This window comes from Triplophysa rosa, linkage group LG15 (assembly GCF_024868665.1).
Source record: "Triplophysa rosa linkage group LG15, Trosa_1v2, whole genome shotgun sequence".
NCBI lineage: Eukaryota > Metazoa > Chordata > Actinopteri > Cypriniformes > Nemacheilidae > Triplophysa > Triplophysa rosa.
Genome location: NC_079904.1, coordinates 13794895 through 13817471, shown reverse-complemented (window position 1 = coordinate 13817471; position 22577 = coordinate 13794895). Strand labels below are relative to the sequence as shown.

The 22577-nt window shown below is 41.8% G+C and overlaps 1 protein-coding gene across 2 annotated transcripts in view; it reads left to right on the top strand.

Moving 5' to 3' along the window:
* Positions 1-22577, top strand: part of jag2b (jagged canonical Notch ligand 2b) — a 47536-nt gene that overhangs the window by 9160 nt on the left and 15799 nt on the right. For both annotated transcript variants that reach the window (XM_057352801.1, XM_057352800.1), the window contains exons 3-7: positions 14114-14171; positions 17316-17570; positions 18300-18360; positions 21630-21760; positions 22388-22507. In XM_057352801.1, the coding sequence (XP_057208784.1) occupies positions 14114-14171; positions 17316-17570; positions 18300-18360; positions 21630-21760; positions 22388-22507 (625 nt within the window). The remainder of the gene's footprint in view (positions 1-14113; positions 14172-17315; positions 17571-18299; positions 18361-21629; positions 21761-22387; positions 22508-22577) is intronic.

Below are 22577 nucleotides of genomic sequence, written 5' to 3'. Positions count from 1 at the left end.
TTGATGCATGAAATTATGGAGGGAACGTCGAACGGCGTCGCTTAGGGACATAATGACTAGTGGTGTATTGACGTATGCTGTACAGTCATTTATGCTTTCATCACCCGGGTGTTGTGAGCGCTCGCGCGAGTGCAGGTGAGACCTGAACAGCACATGTTGCTGTTTAAGGCTCATTCAAGCCTTGCAAATTTAAACATTTATGTGCAAGATGATGCAGAAGAAAACTCGCTTGCGCGCTGTGAGAAGATCCGAAGCGCGCAGTAGGAAAGGCTCAGACATGGCGCAAATATTGAGTTGTCTTTGAAGCGCTTAAACGGACAAACTCACACACGAAGTAAGTCAACATGCCCCTCTTGTATCTTATCAAACATAGTAGGTTATGTCTTAAGTGAATGGACGAAACAGATGAAAAACAACGCATGTGTACAGTATCAGTGTACTGGATCGGTTGCATTCCTCTTAAAGCGACAGCAGCATATTCCTGCTGTCTGTTAAAAGTCAAGGAAATCACTCACTGCTTGTGACTCAATAGCTTCTGTGACTTCAATTATGATTCATCTTTATTTAATTTGTACATATGCAATGTTATGTTTTATTTGATTACTTGAATCCATTTCTACCTTAAAAGGTATTTATACAGTATCTTATTTTATTTTCTGATTTGCTGTTGTTTTATTAGTGCTGTTACTTGTAGCTTGATTATTTGTTCTTATTTTTATTTGTCAGTAGTCCCTTTTCCCTGAACATAGCACAAACCGAAAGCGAACCGAAACAGTGACCCTAAAACCGTGACACAAACCGAACCGTGAGTAATTTGAACCGTTACACCCCTAGTAATGACGTATGCCATTTATCGAACTATGTAGTGTAACATGTAAAACGGGAACATGAAAGGTATATTCCTGAAGCAACTCATGTAAACACCTTAATCATAATATTAGCTTACTCGGAATAAGGCAAATAATTTGATTACTGACACCCATCAGTAAACGTGGTCAGTGATTGACAGCGTGATGCGATCGTTTCCACCCAACAATAGGCTATATACAGTTTAGGTATGACATGATGTGTTTATTTAGTATTAGTTAATTACATTTTTCTTTACTACAACCTTTTGAAGTCGAATGTCACTGTTATATTTGCAAAAATACTGTAGGTATATTTTAGGAGCCTGTTTGATTTGGGGTAAGTTTTACTTTTTGATTAATGTTTGTGTTTCTGAGGCTCTAGACTACATGCAGCTACTATCACTTGTAGCAAAAAACAGCGGTGGATGGTGTTATAGTTATATCGTCATTTGTATCGTTATCACAACAAATACCAGAAATTATCGTGATCGAGTTTTAGGGCCGTATCGCCCATACCTAATACGAATGCATATTACGCGTTCAGTCTGTAGGCATGCGCGAGTATTCCCCAAACAATAATGGCAGCCTCCATGCTGCATGTTTGTACTGTGTGACATACTTATTATCGTTTCTCCAGCAAAAAGTAGATTTACTGCACCACTACGACCAGCGGAGACATAGTATCTATATACACAAACTATAAACATACATACACGCCGACAAAGTGTACTAAAGAGCTTTTACCTTAAAACAGGGTATGTGTATGTGCGCAGGCACATAGTGTTTCTTTATAGTGCAACAGCACCATCCACTGGCCTGGCATGCATAATAAAGCGTTTTTATTCGTTTTCCCAGATCCATGTTAATGCAGATCGTTTTGATGACGCTGTCATGTGTACGTGAAACTTTTCAAAAAACACAAAGGAAAAAGTTGTCATTGTGTAAACGCACTCTGAATCTACTTAGCAATGTCTCTGTCATTTAGCTAGATACTGACACTGGAATCATCATCAGTGCTGTAACTGGACAAGACAGACAGATAGACAACTGGCTTGTCAGATGGTTTGATGATGAGCTAGCAGTCTAGGGTGACAAATGGACGATTCACTGTAGCAACTGAGGGGCCGTTTGCCAATTGGGTGGATGCCCGCCAACCGTTTATGGAATATTGTCATTCCACGTTGGGGTCATAACACTAGTGTAATAGTAGTTATGAGGTGAAATAGTTTCACAGATAAGGTTAATGTGTTACACATTCGTTTTGAAAGCTTGTTACTAAGCATGAGCAGACCACCGTGTAATACATTGGTTGGAAAGAGCTGCGAGAATTGATTCAGGCCAACGTATTTGGGAGATCTGTGAGTTGTGCCCATTGGGATATGGCAGCTTCCAGCCTCACAGCCTGTTTCTGTTGCTGCCAAGCAGCCATGCTAGTTTCAGTTTCTACAAATGCCGCAGTTAAAAAGTGTCTCTGAAATTGAGAAGATCTGAATTATCACAGCTCTATATAGTGGTTATCGATGTGTTTTGCCTTATTTGTATCAAAGGTGCTTCACATAGAATTAAAATTAGAAGCAATCTGTAGTTTAAAAGCGTTTTGTAAAATACACAAATTATTTGTATCATAATTATATACAGTTATTTGTAATCAAGCCTATATTTTACAAATATATACAATATTTGTAATCGAGTCTATATCTTACAAGTATGTGTTTTCAGCGACGATAAGATGCTTTAAAGTCCCCGTGAACTGGAAGTTGAGATCGTTTTTCCTCCCGTATTTTGACGCATTTTCGAGTGAAATGGAATTTTGAATGCGAAAAATAGTGGGCGTGGCTTTTGTCTTTCTCTGCAATTTGATTGGATGTATAAAAACAGCCATTGCATTTTGAAATGGGTTTAAGGGGAGGAGTTAACGGATGCTCCGCCCAAGCCGTCTAACATACATCATCTAAAATGGATAGTCATTACAGGACGGAAGTGCATTTTTAGATTTTAACTAAAGATTATGACGGCACATGATTTTTTAAAAAGAGAATGACCCACATTGATAAACTATTTACGATAAACGCTGCAATATTTCATGATAAAATAGGCATTGTGATTGTAATTTCACTGGGACTTTAAATAAAAATACTAAATAAATAAATCTCAAGATTTCAAGAAATCGCAAATGCATTGTATTGTACATTTTAATCAAACATTATTGCCCGTGAGGTCTTTAACACATTTATATTTCTTACACTTATTTTCATTGTGTTTTAACAATTTCTATGTGTTAACAAAGCCCTAAACTAGGAAGTGACATTTATTTTAAAACCACTCTTGAGAAAGGTGTAATAGATTAGTTTCATTGTAGAAAGTAACAGAATTTGAGTCAGAATAAGCAAACTATTTATTTTAAAATCGAATTTAAGTGTTTAGCGGTAATGTCTGGCACTCATTCTTTGTTTTTATCTTTTATGGATATGACCGTTTTTAATCTCGCCCTGAATTTGATGCTGCTTATCTGAATCTAAGTATACTTTTTGTGCACAAGTTATCGTTTCGGTACCCTTTACATCTCCTTAAATCTAGTATGTATCTTGGAGACCTTGTTATCAGCATGATTGAGATACTGTAGCTTGTACATTGCATTTCTGAATGTAATGTAACTCTTGAGTGTGTGTGTGCCCACTAGCCATCCCTTCCAGATTAATTAGCATCCAGAGGGGAGGGGTTTGTTGTATTGTCATTGCTAATGATCTTGTTGGCATAGCAGCAGAATGCTAAATAGTCCGTGTATGTACACACTCACCCTGAGCGTGCCCTACGCTGGCCAAGTTTGAAGCGATAAGCATAAATCCGCATCTTACACCTGCAACCCGATCGCCTTTCAGTCTCACGGACATAAACAAACTCTTGTCCGTCTTGCTTTATTGATGATGGTGTCTCATGGGTTTGCAAGGTTAACAAGAAGCATTGTAGTCAGTGATGCAGCTTTAGTATTGTGTCTGTAGGAACTCAACACTAGTGTGAGAATACGCTGAAAGAGGGGAGGTGACTGAGCACAGAATATCGTTTACTGGCTCCAGGGCCCAGAATGTACGTCAGGCTTCATCTTCCTGTCTTCCCAGGGCCATAATGCCGCTTAAACAAAGCTATTGTGTGCTTTTGTGCTCTGGAAGTCTGGCGGAAAATGACAATTGAATTGAGTCGAAACAAGTCGTGTCATATAGAATTGTGTGGAGAGGACACTGGCTTTGTCTGTAGAAACATGGTAGATGATGTATTTCTGATTCTGATGTGAAATAGGCAGGGGTGATCTAAGGTGGAGTTCTTGACTAAAGTTTATGGGAGTGACTTTTCAAATTCCAGAAAATATCCATCTCTCATTGGTTATGAACTTATGTCAATGACACGAGTGACCTAAACCATCATCTCATATAGTAAATACAATACATGTTGTAATTCTGTAAATACCTTTGATTTTAGTTGTTGTCTTTTTTCATGCAAGATCATGCTTTCTTACATGCAGTATATCATGTTCTGAACAAGAAACAAAGAATTATCCTTTTGTACAGGCTAGGTTAGGGTGGGACCTCAAGGTAAATGTCACCGCTTTCTCCAGGTTCTCATAGAGTCTCGCCCAGCTATTTTGCTAGCCATTTTCTTTGAAGCGCCCTGGTCCCCTTCCCACCCCGGCCCCCTGTCATTACCATGGTCTGAGGAGCACTCTTTGCTCTGTCCTTTGGTTTACCTAATTGGACTGCATGCTCGAGGTCATCGTCTTCAGAGAGCTGTTGTTTTTGTGAGAAAGCAGACACTTGCAACAAAAAATGGATTTGTGGAATGTGTAGAATTTAAGATCGATGCAGGACTGACAGTCAAAGAAAGAGAAAAAGACAAAGAGCACAGATGAAATGACCTGGTCACCCCCTGTCGGCAGGATGGTCAGACCTCTATGTATTGATAATAGAGTAGAGGACACCTTTCTCTTGTGAGTGATTGATTACAGAGCTGCCTTTTCAACCTTTTCTTCCCACCACCGAGGGTGTGATACGAGGTGACTGGACCTTGCAAACGCCCCCTACAATCCACAGCCTATGTCTACCAAGTCTAGACTCTGTTGACACAAACATGACCTTGTCACGTTGGGTTGGGTGGTTGACATCACACTGTTGATCGCCTAGAGCACCGGTGAGAACAAAATGCTCTCATTTGTGATCAGACCTATGCTAAGGGACCCTGGGGGAGAACACAGCGGCTGAATTTGTACTGTGGTTCGATTGTCATAATGCGTAGATGTACACGATGGAATGGCATGTGTTCTTTTATTGGGGAAATTTCAGTGTTATGGATGTGACATTTTGCATTGTGGATGTGACGCATACACTCTGAGAACGTATTTGTTATCAGTATATTGAACCATATGTTTATATTTGACAAAACCTGTTGATAGAGTCTGAACACCAGAAGAATATCAATCTATGCGCAAGTTTTCTATTCTAAATGAGAAATAAACATGTGTTATGGATGTGACAAAAGCGAACATAGTTTTTGAGAGATGACATACTTTGTGCGATTTCTGTAAATTAAAATGCATAAACCAGAAGCAATAATACCAACATATGGAGAAGGGATGACTCGTTCATAAAACAGTTATTATATTTTAATATTTCATGTGCCCATTTATGAGGAATATGTACAGTTATGGGTGTGACAATGCTGAAAGCAGGACTTATCTGACTTTGCAAAATAAAAAAAAATAAAAAAAGATTTGAAAATTGTTAAGAGAGTCCTCACAAGGTTGACATTTGCATGGAATTGCCCATTGGCTTTTTGATTCATCATCATTTATCATCATCATATTTATCATTTCTGGCAGTTCAAAGCTGGATGCGTTTGTTGCCATTTGACCTCCATCTAGTTAATTGAGGAATTAATATTATGATTTGAATTCAATTTCAACGTCACATTTAAGTAATCGAGTCATTCCAAACATATATATTTTTTTTGTGTGTGTTGCAAATTTTTGAAGACACTTGGCTCTAGGGCTGCAACTAACGATTATTTTGATAATCGATTAGTTGGCCGATTATTTTTTCGATTAATCGGATAAATGTAATTACATCTTTTGCTTATAATAAGTAAATCAGATATAGGAAAAGTATACACAACTGAACTCATTAGCCTTCTCCCAAAATGTTGTGAATGTCTCCATAATTAACACACCTGGTGAGTTGATTCATGTGTGTCATATTAGAAGCAACTGACAATAGTCTCTCCCAATTGTGGGAGCGAGGGGAGGGTCAACCCAAGGAAATAATTTTTTTGTGCCATGAAAAGTGAGATATTTGTCATTCAAATGTAGTGAAGTACAGTAAAAAGTAAAAGCAATACTTAAGTATAAATACTCAAAAAGTATACTTAAGTACAGTACTCAAGTAAATGTACTTCGTTACCCACCTCTGAACTAAATAAACCCCCAAATCAGGGTATTTAGCCTATTATGTACTTTGCAAAGTGCAAACGCCACAAATTGGGTTTTATTAATATAATCTTTAATTTTGTCATTTAAAACAACTCTCCCCTTTAAAAACTTTAAAACTGCGCAGCTTGAAGAGATGCATGCAGAACACGTCGGACTTTAAAACTGCGCACCTTGCGCTGCACGGAGAGACGCACGCACCGAGAGACACGTCTGACTTTAAAACTGCTCAACATGTGCCGCACGGAGAGACACGTCTGACTTTAAAACTGCGTACCTCGCGCTGCACAGAGACACGTGTGACTTTCAAACTGCGCACCTCTCGCTGCACGGAGAGACGCATGCACCGAGAGACACGTCTGACTTTAAAACTGCGCAACTTGTGCCACACGGAGATGCATCCACGGAGAGACACGTCTGACTTTAAAACTGCGTACCTCGCGCTGCACGGAGAGACAAGTGTGACTTTATAACTGCGTACCTCGCGCTGCACGGAGAGACGCATGCACCAAGAGACACGTCTTACTTTAAAACTGCGCAACTTGTGCTGCACGGAGACGCATCCACGGAGAGACACGTCTGACTTTAAAACTGCGTACCTCGCGCTGCACGGAGAGACATGTGTGACTTTCAAACTGCGCACCTCGTGCTGCACGGAGAGACGCATGCACCGAGAGACACGTCTGACTTTAAAACTGCGCAACTTGTGCCGCACGGAGACGCATCCATAGAAAGACACGTCTGACTTTAAAACTGCGTACCTCGCGCTGCACGGAGAGACACGTGTGACTTTCAAACTGCGCACCTCGTGCTGCACGGAGAGACGCATGCACCGAGAGACACGTCTGACTTTAAAACTGCGTACCTCGCGCTGCACGGAGAGACACGTGTGACTTTAAAACCGCGTATCTCGCGCTGCACGGAGAGACACGTGTGACTTTCAAACTGCGCACCTCTCGCTGCACGAAGAGACGCATCCACGGAGAACAACGTCTGACATTTAAAACTGCGCAGCTCATGCTGCACGGAGAGACACATCTAAAACGGTAATTTTAAAATGGAAGAAGACGCGCTTGATTTGTAACTGCGCAGCTCGCAAGTGACGTCACAGACCAACTAATCGATAATGAAATTCGTTGACAACGAATTTCATTATCGATTATTATCGATTTTATCGATTAGTTGTTGCAGCCCTACTTGGCTCTTAAACTAACAGGAATGAACAGGAAACCGTCCCATCTTCCAGACTGATAAACAAAACAGCCATTCAGTGGTTTGTAATTGACCTGGTGGTGTCTCACATTTTGTGGTAATTAGGGCTGTCACGATAAACCGACGATAAATATCACGTGATTTATGCACAGCTTTTGAGTGAAGTACGGGAAAATGCTGCTGCATCCGAAAGCCAGAGGGCGCTCTCGTGCGGAAACTCCAAATATGCACTGCAGAAGACACTTCAAGAATATAGCAAATGTCTATGGACATCTTTTTATCACTGTTACTCAAGCCTCATCAGGTATTTTTATGATAATAAAGTATATTTATAATGATCATGTTTGACGGGTGTTGCTTTATCAAATGCACATTATAAGCGACTCAAACTCGCACTGCTTTTAGATCGAACAGCATTTCCTACTGATCCCAGAGCCGTGCTTCACGGACAAGCTACGCATTAAAAAAAATATCGACACATTGCATATCGCCGCCAGCTTGGTTTAAATAGGATTTAGTGGTATCGCAATAAATTATCATGCAGCCCTAGTGGTAATTGAAGGTTGTGGTCAGTGATGTTCACAGCCTCTCTGTCCCCTTTTATGCCCAAATCTCTGTCAATCAAAGGTTCGAATTGTCGCATGAGATTAATGGAGATTATATGTTGCCGTTGCTTGCTGTGAAACGAATAAATGACCTGCAGGTCCCCTGACGACTATCAATCAAAGTCTTTGGCAGAAATTGTGGGACGTGTCGTGTGTTGATACTTTGAGAGCGGAGTTTTGCATGTGTTTGAATGCAGTGTTTCATTATGATGCAAATTATTTGGAATTTAGCTGTTCCTCAACATCTTTTTCGCAAACATGTTTTTGTACATTTGCCTCCAAGCTCAACTGCAGACATGAACTCCTGGTAATATGTCGATTGGTGGAGAGGGTGTGGAGAGGATCTTCCGGGCAGGTGTCTCTTCACAGTTCCTTTCTCAAAAGCAATGAGGACACAATGAACTACCCTCACCAAAGTCACAGGGGAACGGAGACCTATTTTTCTATATTCACACTGTCTCCATGTCTCTCTTCCATAAACCAGGTTCAGTTTTCCAGTTCTCTGCCATCTCGGTGGCTCACTATCCTTGAGGAAGGGCAAGTGCTTTAGATAAGGCGTGTGAAAACTCTTTGACCGCTTCACCTCACACTTAACAGTCACAGTGACCTTTATGGTTCATCATGGTGAGGCGTCCTTAACTGGACATCACTTGTTCATGACATCTACAACAATAGCGCCGGTGGAAAACACTTTGCCCTCTTAGCAAGGAGATCGTGATATCGTCCTGTCATGTGATCGCTTGACTAAAGTTAATATTGTTTTAGTATTCAACGGTTGTAACAATCACATTGAGTGTGTGAATGTGTCAGAGCGTTGCAGTAGATTGCGTGTATGCACCCGCCGCCAGTTAAACCTGCAGCGTGGGAGCCTTTTGAAGCTGATGAGAAGCCTGATGAAAGGTCTCCAGGGTCATTCTCAGCCTCTCTCACCACAGCCCCCTTTAATTTAAGCCCTGCCCCTCTTTAAACTGCTTCATCCACTGACTGTGGGAACCTGCACCTGTGACTCCCTCCACCACCCAGCTAGGCAACCACCTAATTGTACAAACGCACACACACAGGTTGTTTACAGGCTTAAAGGGATACTTCACCCAAAAATGAAATTCTGTCTTCATTTACTCGCCTCGAGTTGTTCCAAATCTGTATAATTTGTTTTGTTCTGATGAACACAGAGAAAGATATTTGGAGTAATGCTTAAAACCAAACAGATCTCAATACCCACTGACTACCATAGTAGGAAAAAACAATGGTAGTCAAAAGTGCCCCAGAACTGTTAGCTGTCCTACATTCTTCAATATGTCTTATTTTGTGTTCAACAGAACAAAAAAATTATAAGTAATTTTTCCTACTGTGGGAGTCAATGGGGGTTGAGATCTGTTTGGTTATAAGCGTTATTCCAAATATCTTTCTCTCGTTCATCAGAACAAAGAAATTTATACACATTTGGAACACCTCGAAGGTGTGTAAATGATGACAGAATTTTCATTTTTAGGTGAAGTATCCCTTTAAAGCGATAGTTTACCTAAAAATGAATGTTTTTTTCCATCATTTACTCACTTTCATGTCATTTTAAACCTGTATGACTTTCTTTCTTCTGTAGAACACAAAATATTTTTTTGGAAGAACGTTGGTTACCAAACTACATCGGCCCCCATTGACTTCCATTGTATAGACACAAAACCACTGAGACATTTCTCAAAATATATGATAAGTCATATACAGGTTTCGAATGACATGAGAGTAAATAAATGACTGAATTTTTATTTTGGGTGAACTAACCCTATAATACCCAATCAAAAACAAATACGGGATCGCTTAAAGGTTTGCTTTAGTTTAGTATTAAAGGCCATTGCTTTGGTGGGCATGAAAGAGGTGCACTTAAACTGGTAGCGTGTGACGTGTAGCCGCCTGCAAATATGTTGGTGCCAGGCAGCCTGCATGACCTTGTTCACAGCCCCCTTTATAAATAATCCCCATTATCAGCAAAAGTAGTCCGTGATAAGGAGCGCAGAGTTATACTTTGCTACCACTGCAAAGCACATCTCCATGAGAGCTGGGGTGTGCGTTTGTGTGCAGTTGTTGCAGTTTTTAGGGGGGGTTATAGAGTCTGCACTGAACGGGACAATGTGTGTGGCTGGAGGAATGTCCTTGGAGCATCACGAGACTCAGGTTAATGGTGACTCTCTGTGACAGGGTTTAGATGGAGGTCTTTGTTCACTGGTCACCTCCCCCACTAGTCCTGATCCGCATCTAGCCCTTTGGGCAGCTGTCACATAATCCACCTAATCAGAGACCGAGTGTGTGGGAACAGGACTGTCCCCGTACTGCCGTGTTTCTGTCTTTCACGCACACCGTGACATTCTGACCTCTCCGTTGGTTACATGGCTTGTCTCTGATACGCAGGAGCGTAGCCAACTGGATCAATCCGGCATTCATGTAGAGATGGAGCATTGGACCAAATCCACATGTACAGATAAGCGTGCACACACCCACTTTAAGTAGATACGAGCGAACGTCCACACAGATGCCACGAGACCCCACTAATACTCTCGCGCACACATAAACACAGTGGCCGCCCCCTGTGTTGGGGGATGGGAGGAGAGGTCAGAAGCCTTGCAGCATGTCGTGGGATGATCCATGTTCATGTCAAATAATCCATCTTTTTAAGACGCATCTGTTGTATGTCTGCATGGATATGTGGCTGCAGCAGAGTAGAACGGCCCCCACACCCACCCCAGTGCATCCAGACAGACATGGTGCTGCTTCTAATCCCTGACTGCATCCAGCAAACCAGACCGGCCCGGTACCACCCCCCGAACTGTGTTCACGTTGTCTGGCTCCGCCCTCTTTCTCACTCCACCTCTGGAGATTATGTGTATAGAAATGTGTGTTCTGTCTAACGTGTTTTATTAACTGTACAATAATACACAATATGACATGTTAAGCATTGGTGCTCATACATATGATGCAATATCAAATTCAGCTTGTCAACGTTTTTCTCTTTCAATTATTTACTGCCTTCTCCCTACTTGTCATTTTATCTTACATTGTGTTCTAACATTTGAAGTTACCTTGCTTCACTGGCCTGTTTATTGATTTGATGGAAGATGGTAATGCCATGGTCAGTTAGGAACTGTAAGTGACATTTAGTAGATCATGTCTCTGATGTCAGAGGAGTATCAAGAACGTTCCCAAATTTAGGGTGATCATCTAAGGTGTGGCTGAAAATCTCATGTTGTAATTTAGGGCGCTTTCTCACCTTTAGTTCGGTTCATTTGGTCCGGACCAATTAAAAAAAATGATACATTGCAGCAGTTTTCAGCGGTGTTGGTTCCTGTTCACACCATAATGATTGCTTTGGTCCGAACCAGTTAAAACGAACCAAAATGCAGTCACGTGACAACCTCCACATCACTCGTTGGCGAGAACGTATTTCCTAAACTGCTTTTTCAAACTAAATAAACTCACCGTCAACATCGCGTGTCAGATGTGGAAACGTTAGCCCGGTCAACTGTGCTAGCATCAGTCGCATCATTGTTAGCGGCGATGGCGATCTCAACAACATCCACCGGATCAACGTCCAGTTTTGTCCCAAATATATTATCGAGGTCATCGTACCAGGGGAACTTGTACATCCTGCACTTGGATGTACTGCTGGCGGAGTTTCTTTACCTTAACCCGGCACTGTTCCACAGATCTATTAAACCCCCTTTCCCTGAGTTGTTTGCTAAAAAATGAAAATATTGCGCTGTTCTTGTGAGTTTTTGACAGCTGTGACGTAGTATGGTCATTAGACCAAATTTCTAAGAGGCTCTGCACCTCCTCACAACTCCCAAGTTTGTCCGCGGGCCGCCATGCTATTTTTATATGCTATGTTTACACAACTTGTCCTCCATCTCATAATGCACAGCACAGCTGACTACGGCAGCTGGTTTAGGTCAAGAAAGTCCTGTACTTCTTGCATTTGGTAAGTTCGAGGTCGGTTCGCGTTCTCACCACAAACGAACCGCTCCAGGGTTCGCTTGACAGCGTACCGAGACCACCTTTTCAAAGAGGTCTCGGTACGCTTATTTGGTCCGCTTTTGGTGCACACTCGAGTGCGATTGCTGCATTCACACCTGCCCAAACGAACCGCACCAAGAAGAAAAACGAACTCTTGTGTGATTCAACCGTACTAAATGAGTCAGGTGAGAAAGCACTCTTAACTCAGCTCTTGTAAACCCTGCTGTCTTGAGAGAGAGGACTCTGAAGCCTCTTTGCCATTTTACATTTATTTATTTTGCATTAAAGTGGCCGTAACTCAAGACAGTTTCTGCATATCTCATGTTAATCTTGAGTACTTACAGAATAGTATCGTATCCTTCAAAAATCTGTAGAATCTTTAGTTTGATCACATTTATAAAAGACGGATACAGCTTAGAGCTGTGCAATTAATCGTAAATAATTGTAATCGTCAATTTTGGCCTTCAACAATTACAAAAACAAAATAATCGATGTAAAACTATTATTGTGCCACATTCCATTTTGCAAGGATCCTCTCTTTTCTCGTAGTATAAATCCACAGCACACCCCCTTCCTTTACAGTTGTTCAGCTGTGCTATGTCTTTACATTTATTTTTCAGTTGAATTCACAGTTTAAAAGCCAAGTTTTTATATTTTTCTATGTTGTTTTAAAACTTAGTGAGTAATCATGTTAAATAATCGGGATCTCAATATTGGCCAAAATAATCATTATTATGATTTTTGTCATAATCGAGCAGCCCTAATACAGCTGTACGATTATTTCCGAAAACATACGACGCGTGTGGGGGGAGGGCGGAACTAAAGCATGTGCGCACCCATTGCCAACAAAACACCGACATATGACTCAGTTTCACTTACCGCATATGGTTCATGTCCGGTATCTTTTAGCACTGGGACCGCTCCATCTATCAGTTTCAAACGATCTGCAAATCCAGCGTTATATCCACCGTATATATAACATCCATCACTGAAATGCTGTGAACAAACAAGCACACCTCAACTTCTCTGACTATCGCAAGAGTAACGAGTTGCAGCTGCAGGCCCACAGTGCAGCCGATCTTGAGGGTAAGCGGGTCTTCCTATCGCTCATCGGTTGACACGTGGGCGGGCTATTTCTTTTGCCTTGGCTAATTCTTTCGCCTTGCCTTGGGCATGCTTTTCTGGGAGAATTGCCCACTAAGTGACTAAGAAAGGTTGTTACGTAATGGTTTATCATGTTCGAAAAAAACTTTCAGAAACCTGTACAAACCTTGGGGGAGTGTATCGAGCACAGAAATACGATGTAATACGTCTAACTCGAGAAGCCAACACGTTTAACATTGTGTAGAAGTCAGAATGCATGAAACAGTATTAAATCCCCCCTTTAAATTTTTTGCTTTTATCCAAACAATATTGTTTTGTTCAACACTGTTTGTGTTTAAGACATAAATGATAAAACATTTTGCAGCTTTCATTAACTTTGTAAAGTGAATGTACACCGACTGTATTTGATCTGAATGGACTTGGAATGTGATCTTTCAAATTCGGCCATTAAGCAACAACCCAAAACATCCTAGCAACAGCAATCGCCCAAAAGTCAGGTCATGATATCAGATTTTCATTACACAGTTATTACGGTACACAATAAAATAACAATATCTATTGAAATGTCTAGCAAATAATGTTATTGGTCAAATTTCAAAATCTTTAATTTTGCTTATTGTGTGTATATTCTGTATTTGTGGTCTGGTCACTGTACATGAATGTAGGGACGAGAGAGAGAGAGAGAGAGAGAGAGAGAGAGATTGTTGAATTAACATCATAGTTCATCATCATCATGATTATCATCATAGTTTTTTATATCCCGATTTTTGCCAAAACCTTTATTTTGTGAGATCCCCAATATGTCATATTTTTTGCTCTCTATGTGTCCTCTATAAGTCTCAGAATATTATCTCTTTTTTTCTCCCCTATAGCGTTCATACACACTCATCTTGGAAGCCTGGGACTGGGACAACACCACCAATCAGAACAGTGAGTATATTACACATTATGTCACAGATGATTCATTGCTGTAGGCTGCTGTAGCGTCTCTGGGTTGGGTTTAATGCTCATGATGGGCACTGAGCACTGTAGTTTTAGTTTCAGAGCCTCATGGGGATGACTTCACGGTACAGAGTTTGAGATGAAAGTGTTAATGCTAGTCTGCTGACGTGTCATACGTTTAGGAGGGGGGTTGAATTAATCAGGGTGTCAGGAGTTTATATTCTGCTCTGTGTGTTTTATTGGGCATGGGCATTTTATTGGGCATTGTCAGTTCTTATGTGCCTGCTGATATATAGGGTTGGAGGCGTGATTGCCAGTGGATATTTGTCACCAAACTGAACGGTAGCTAATTAATGTCTGACAGGTATATTAGTTGTTGCTATCCCACACAGGAATTCATACCTGTGCTTCCAGAGAATTCTTAAGAGTGCTTATAAGGAACTTCACACAAACATGTATTTTAAGGCTCAACGCTAAAACAAGTACGCTCTTGTGTCTTGTGCTTTAGTGTGCGTGCTTATGCATGTGTGTCTACCAAGATTTTTTAATAAGCCCTCATCTGAAACATCAAAGTCATTCATGCAATTACAGAAAACGCCACGTTGTCAGCGAAATTGTCAGTATTTAATTTTACGGAACCATACTTCGGGGTGTAAGTCTTGTTTAGCTCTTTAAGCGATCAGAACTTCAATAATTGTTGGTTCATTCTGTTCCTGTGGTTGCCATTCAATGTATTTAACTTTTCACTCTTCAAACTGAGTGAAGCCTCTTAAATGTAATAGCTGAAACTGTAATTCACCAACTTCTGGTTTTAGGGGGAGCTTCCTTTGAGGTTTCAGCACACTAGGATCTTAGGGAATCAACATGGGTACCATAATTCCGCAGCTGTATCCTGTTTTCCCCCGGCGCCTTTGTCTGGTTTTAAGAATTGTCGGTATAGAGGGGTCAGGAGGAGGAATTTTACGTATGTGAAAGAAAGGTGAACGCTGGCAAACTATTAGAGACCTAGAGCTTTTGATCTGCGGATGTGATCGGTGGAATAACTGTATATCCCAGCGTCTATAAAACTCCTAATGCAAACACACGCCTCTCATTCCGCTTGAAGTCATTACGTCCTGTTTTTCGTTTTCGCTTTAGCGTACACTTGAGCTTGAAACAATGGCCAAGGGGACGCTTGCTTGACTGACCGCAGTAAGCCAAGCGCCTTGTAAAGCTCTTGTCTATAGAGGTTGCCTGTCAAGAGTGCTTTTTGAGTGACTTGGGGCCTGTTTTACCTTGTTAGATATTACGTTGTCGCGACAACATCTTTTTTCTTCATGACTCGTTTTGGCGTGAGGGTTGGACTGTTGACTGTCTAATGGTCAGGCAGTTCCAACGATTCCAGACTTCCAGTAGTTCAATCAATTCCCAAATGACGTAATAAAGTCCAACGTACATTTTTTCCAATTCCAAATGCCGTTCAAGATCATCGAAACTTCTGCTTCATGCCAACTTTAAAGTTGCTTGCTCTATATTAGCTTAAGCTTACTGTATTATATATATTTTCAGATTTCAAAAACAACAATAGAAATGGTCATTGACAAAAGTCCCAATTGATTCGCTCTCAGTGGTTTGGCAAGGCTCTGTTCGAAACAGTGGCTTCATTTATCACTCAGTCCCATTCCAGAGAGGTGTGCCAGACATTAATGATCTTGTCATAGAGCGAGAACGCTGCCAAGGTCTGTCTGATGTGACTATCTGCAGTCTGTACTCCTGCCACGCTTGGCAAAGAACACCTGTCTGTACATCATCCTCTTTCTAGTTCTATTTGATGCTTTTCATTTAGTATGCAGTGTGTGAACACTCAAAGCTGCTGCACCTCTTTTCTTAAACCGGACACGTCTCCACGCCGCTCCTGCTGTCAGTCAGACACCCAAGAGCAAAATATATGACTCTAACTGTTTTGCTTTTCACTTAAAGTTTACTCTGCACTGCGTCATGTCTTTCCCTTGTTGAACTTCTGTTTGTTCCAATATGTTCCAAGCTTTGGGCCGTTGTTTGCGACTCATTAAGAGAACAGACAGACCAAACATTATCAATAACCTTGCATGCTTTACCGATGGTATGTGTACGTGTGCATTGCAGGACCCCGCAATCCCCAGGAAAGGTCCTGTAGCATTGTGTTTACTCTGCAGGAAGGGCTCTTGACTGCCCGGTGTTTAGATATTGGGCAGAAAGGCCCGGCAAAGCTTGCTCCATTGTTCTTTATCTGGAAGCGCCAGGGCTATTTCTGTTTTTGTTGCTTAATTCGGTCCACATTGTCAGAGGACGGAGAGGAAGGCGTGTGTATGTGCTCTGCTTGTGTGAGAGACTTGGACGCTCGACGCGTCAGGACAGAGGAAATCGCAGGCCCCCCGTTTCCACCGTGATTGTTTGCCATCTCCGATCCCATTGCGATAAAGATTGCTTTCTTTGCAGAGGGCTGGGAAAGCTTGGGAAAATGGAGCTGTTAAAGTGACCGCTCTCTTGCTAGCAGGAGGGACATTTGTTGAGGGTTTGTGGCCTGGTAATCTGGGATAGGATGGGATCCAAATCCAAAATGAAATTTGTTAGATACGGAGACCAATAGCTTCTTCTTGCCTAAATCTCCCTAGTAACAGCAGTGAAACTTACAATCGTCTCTCTGATCTGACATTTTTACTGTAAGAACTGGATTTGTTCATTTTTTGAAGATAAAGTAAGTGTTGCTTGCTTGTGCAAATTGCTTATTATTGTATTTTTAACCTTGAGCTATTTGGTTTGTAAGTCTTAGCTTATAGAAAGCAACGTCTCGCCTCAAGAAGCCTTTGGGATATCATTTTTTCACCGCTAACAATCTGGCCCAAGTTCATTACTTTAAAGGGAAAATTCACCCAAATATGAAAATTAATTTAACATTTTCTCACCCTCTTCTCATTTCAAACCTGTATGTCTTTCTTCTGCAGAACACAAATAAGATATTTTGAAGAATATTGATTACCAAACAGTGGCATTACCCATTGATTTGCATTGGTTTTGTGTCCATACAATAGAAGTAAATGGGTACCGCTGTTGTTCAGTTATTGACTTGACTAAGAATTTTAACTCAACGGCATGTATTATTTTTCCAAACAGGTGAGGAGAATTTGATCGAACGTGCCATACATGCCAGCATGGTGAACCCTGGAGACCAGTGGCAGTCCATCCGGCACCCTGGTACCACGGCCCACATCGAATACCGCATCCGGGTCAAGTGTGACGAGAATTACTACGGCAGTCAGTGCAACCAGCTTTGCCGGCCACGCGACGATTACTTCGGCCACTTCCGCTGCGATCCATCCGGGAATATTGTGTGTCTAGAAGGCTGGATGGGAGAGCAATGCAGGACAGGTAAGTGATGTTGCGCATCAATGCTGATGTGCTGTCCTTGCTAATATAATTTAAATCACTTTAGAATCAAATTCGCCAATGGGCTAATGCCTACAAGCGTATTTCGTTTTCTCTATCTTAGTAGAGCATAGTGCTAAAAACACCAGGCATTGAGTCCCAGGGAACTGCCTGAAATGCACTTGCATAAAAAATTCACATAGAGAGAGGAATCCTGTTCATTCTTGCACTCTACCACCTTGTAAAGGGACCTGCTGCTATCAGTCTTTTCACAGTCCCGTGATCTTTGGTCCTTTGCGTAGAGGTGAGATTGGGTTGTAAACAACACCTCTAGCCTCCTGGAGTCACACTTTCCATTAGCTCAATTAATTTAAGTGATGGTGGGGTTTTGGTGTCTATAACTGCTGCGGACGTGCGTTATAAACAACCTAGAGACCTCTGTGCCAACATTGTCTGTGTGTGTGTGTGTATATATCACCTAAAAGGCACTAAATCACCAGCTGCTATTCTAGAGAGCAAGGGTACGAGTAAGTGGGTGGAACTGGGGGTGGATACCAGGGGCAAATGTCTGTGTGTGGGTTTGGGCCATAAAGTTGTCTTCTGTCACAGTGAGAAGCGTGAATTTATCTTGTCACACTTGTAAGGCAACACAAACAAACAAGACTGACCTCTGTCTCTCTCTCTCTCTCTCTCTCTCTCTCTCTCTCTCTCTTGCTCTCTGCCCTCCCTCAGCAATCTGCAAGCAGGGCTGTAATCTCATTCACGGGGGCTGTTTGGTGCCTGGAGACTGCAAGTAAGTGCTCGAGCATCATTTCATGCTCGGTTGGTCAGGCTAATCTGGCTCCTTAGTTTCAGTGGGGCCATATGTGTTCATGCTGATAAGGTCTTTTCATTTGTTTACCTCAACATTAATTAATTAGTGCACCGAAGCCGTTGTTTGTGCAAGCTGTTTTTATGATTTTTCCTTTATCACGCTATGTTTTCTCAGGAGGGTTTTGAAGTTGTGAATAAATTAACAAATTCGAGTTTAGTGTTTGATAGGATGCAGAACTTTGTATTTAGCGGTAACTGCTAAGGCAAGAATACTTAAAGTGATAACCTGTATACATTTCTTTGTTTTGCTAAACACAAAGGAGGCTATTTGGAAGAATGTCAGTAACCAAACAGATCTCATCCCCATTGACTCCCATAGTATTTATTTTCTCTGCTATGGCAGTAAATGGGGGATGAGATCTGTTTGGTTACTGGCATTCTTCCAAATATCTTCCTTTGTGTTCAGCAGAACAAAGACATGTATACAGGTTTGGAACGACCTGTGGTTGAGTAAATTATGACAGAACTTTTATTGGGGTGAACTATCCCTTTAAGTTTTTTTTATTGTGACAACAAACCTATAGTAATATCTGAAATTGTGCAGCTTGTTGAGTTTTGTTTTATTACTGGCCATAAAATATCATAGATTGTTGAGGAGACATGAGACATATCAAGGGACCACATTTTAGAGACTTGGGTACCCAACCACTTAGAAAACCGTAGCAACCACATAGCAATTGCCTAGAAACGCCTTAGCAACTGCATGTAAATGCATTAGCAGACACCCACAACACTAGCTAATGTGATGAAGAACCCAAATCTAAATGTCGAAATATAAAAATCTAGTTAGAAACTATTGCTTACAGCATGTAACTTGAAACTATTTGTATGGTTACCCAATGCAGTGTTCCCTCACAGAGGCTGTTGTGCTGTCCCAGCATGCCATGTGTTTCAAATGCTGCCTCTCCGAGTTATCGTCAGATGATAATTAAAGCGAATGGAATGTTTGGATTTTGCTCCGACTGTCTCAGGAAGCTGTAACACTTCCTGTGCTGGACCTCAGCTGGGAATCCACCTTACCGTACTACATCACGTTTCCCATTCAGTCTCTTCCTGTAGCTTAACGCAGCCGCCACAGGAAAAGCTCTTAGCATTTGGCACGAAAAAAGTCTTAAAACATCACTGTTTCATGCCAAATGATTTTAATGGCAGGTAAAGAATGGATCAAGAGGTGTAAACCAGGAATGCACTATAGATGTTGATGAGAGGCTGGAATCTTTTGACAACAACTCACTCTGGATCCCCCTCCAAAAAAATCCTCAACACTGTTTTGAATGTGCAGATACTTCAATTTAATTCACCTGCTGTGAAATCTGGTGGGTTTAGTCATCAGAAAAGCCAAATTCTCCAAGATGGGGGGGGGCTAAAACAGGCCAGTAAGTAGTGTTGGAGAATTTGTAGACATCTGTGACCATCACTCTTCTTCAGGATGCAGTGATTCGTTTCCCTGACGTCACTCGCTTGATTGTCCTGAGAAGGAAGAGGTTGGAGAATGAAGTGTTGCATCATATTTAACCAATACTGGCACCAGTGGGTCGCAATAGTTCCACTTCAAAATAAAAATTCCGTAACCAAAAAATGAAAAATGTCGGTAACCAAAAACCGTCGGTCCCCATTGACTTGCATTGCTTTTGTCAATGGGGACCAACGGTTACCGACATTTTTCGAAATATCTCCTTTTGTGTTTTGCAAAATTACACAGGTGTAAAATGACAACAGGGTGAGAAAATGGTGACAGATTTTTCATTTTGAAGGTGAACTATTCCTTTAAAAAGCGAATGATTGGTCATTTTACTGAACTGATCGCTAAACTGAATTTAAAGATACATCGGACGATCCTGATATTATCGGCCACTGTGATGTGTCAGTCTATCACTAAAAATGATTCAGAAATGTGACATTACTTTTAAGAAAAACTTGAGCGTCATTTGTTTTCAGGTTCAGTTCTACTGTATATGTGGCTTAAGAGGCTAAATATTTTTTTGCGGCCTCTGTAAACAAATGCGAAATAACGTAACAGAACTTTGCTAATGCTTGAGTTCTAAGGTGTTTTCCATAGCTGTAGTGGACATGTCCTAACACACATAGTAAATGCATCCTACGTGACTTTCTCTTTGCAGAGAGTTAGTGAGCAAGCTTATGTTTGGCAGTGCTCCACAGAGCCGAACGCCCCCATGCACAGGCAGGGTTCAGACTCTCCCCACACACTCTACTGCCTACATGCTCTTTCATACAGTACTAGCAAAGGTTGTTTCTGGGCAGCACGAGGCTGTGTAAGCTCTGGTGTAAATATTACAGCCTCTGAAATAGCCTCTAGATCTGTGCCCAAAGGGGCTGGCCCTGAGATCTCATTTGAGAAGTGTAGTTGAATTGATGCCTCCATGCAGAGAATTTATGAGATGGTATATATGTAAGCTATAGCTAGATTCAATTAGCAAAATTGTTTGTATAAACATGTTTTACTCAAATTTTCTTTCATTTTAATGTCCTAAGCTAAAACATTGCGGTGTTTCTTGGTTATAAATGCATTGTTTGAGTTTGCATTTCAAATGTGATTTCGTATAATATCAAATACAATGTAACATTAGTAGACATGTACAATGGTGTTCCTTGAAGGACCTTGTAAAACCCATGATATATGGGTAAGCTACACAAGGGAATGGTATATTGATCTGATACCATGGTACCACCACAATAAAAGACGTACAGGTTTTTGGAGAAGACGTACTGGGCTAGTTCTGCGCTGTTTCGCTTTCTCTCTCTCTTCAAGACACCGAGATAAAGATATGCAGACAGCGTCTCTCCGCTCGGCAGCTGGAGTCAGCCCATACCTCTTCTGCAGGAAAGCTGTCTTAAAATAGCCTGCTCAGAAATGACAAGACAGCTGGGTGGGGGGTGTGGCGGAGTGAACACCACTGTCCTTGGAATAGCGGAGCGCTGCTGTAAAGCAATGATTAGTTAACCCATCACCAGCATTTCTCTGTGCGCCCACCAAACCGCCCATGGGGGAAGTGGCGCACGGTTGTGAAAGTGTTCTTAACCTTTGTCGCCCTGGAATGCCGACCCGTCCTAAGATTAGGTGTCGGCACGCCGATGTGCAGCTATATGTTTGTTGTTGTCTGTCATTAAGATGTCACGGGCTTGTTGCTTCAGCCGTTAAAGTTATAGCATGCTTGTGTTATTTTCCAGGTGCAACTTCGGATGGCAGGGCCAGTTCTGCGACGAGTGCGTGCCATACCCCGGCTGCGTACACGGGACGTGCCTCATGCCGTGGCAGTGCGCCTGCAAGAAAAACTGGGGCGGTCTTCTGTGCAATAAAGGTAAGGGTCTCGCAGCGTCACTCCGCATTTGACCTAGTTATTTTGGAGAAATTGAGGTCAACCTGGAATTGACCCATAACGTGGTCGGCAACAGATCCGGATAAATGATGGTCGTGTACTCCCTAAGCCCGTAGTTCTCCAGTAATCGCAAACGTTCAGCTATAGAGGTGCCAGAGCGGCGGATTCATATCATCGTGTTAAACAGAATTACGGCATCTTACGCTGGGCTGATTTGTTGGCTGCAATGTCAGCACAGTGTGTCATGTGACATAGTGTACGCGCAAACATGCACTCACTGGATATCGTGGTTGTGATTGGAGTGGAGCTCAGATATCCGATCTGTCGGTCAGCGTGCATCCTGGAAGGTTGTTAAGAATGAGAAGCAGCCGAGAGGTGCCTACTGTCCTCTTTATTTATTCACCAGCTTTTATGTGCACGGCCTCGCCTTACAAGGCATGTTGGATCCCTCAGTGGTTTGTCACCTGTTTGCACCTGAAGTGCAAATGTTAACAGCTGTAAAAATGAGATTCTTGGATGAATACTCGGGGTCATTGCTCCAAGAAATAGCCCATAAGCACAATTCACTTTGTTTGATATGAAGTCATGGTAATTTTTGTGTTCTTGTAGATCTGAACTACTGTGGCACGCACCACCCCTGTGTCAATGGAGGGACCTGCATGAACTCCGAGCCGGATGAATATAACTGTGCCTGTCCCGAAGGGTACTCCGGAAAGAACTGTGAAATAGGTAAGAGTATGAGGATGGATTGAAAGAGATTGACGTGACATTAATGGAAATGTCTAGGTTATCTCATAAT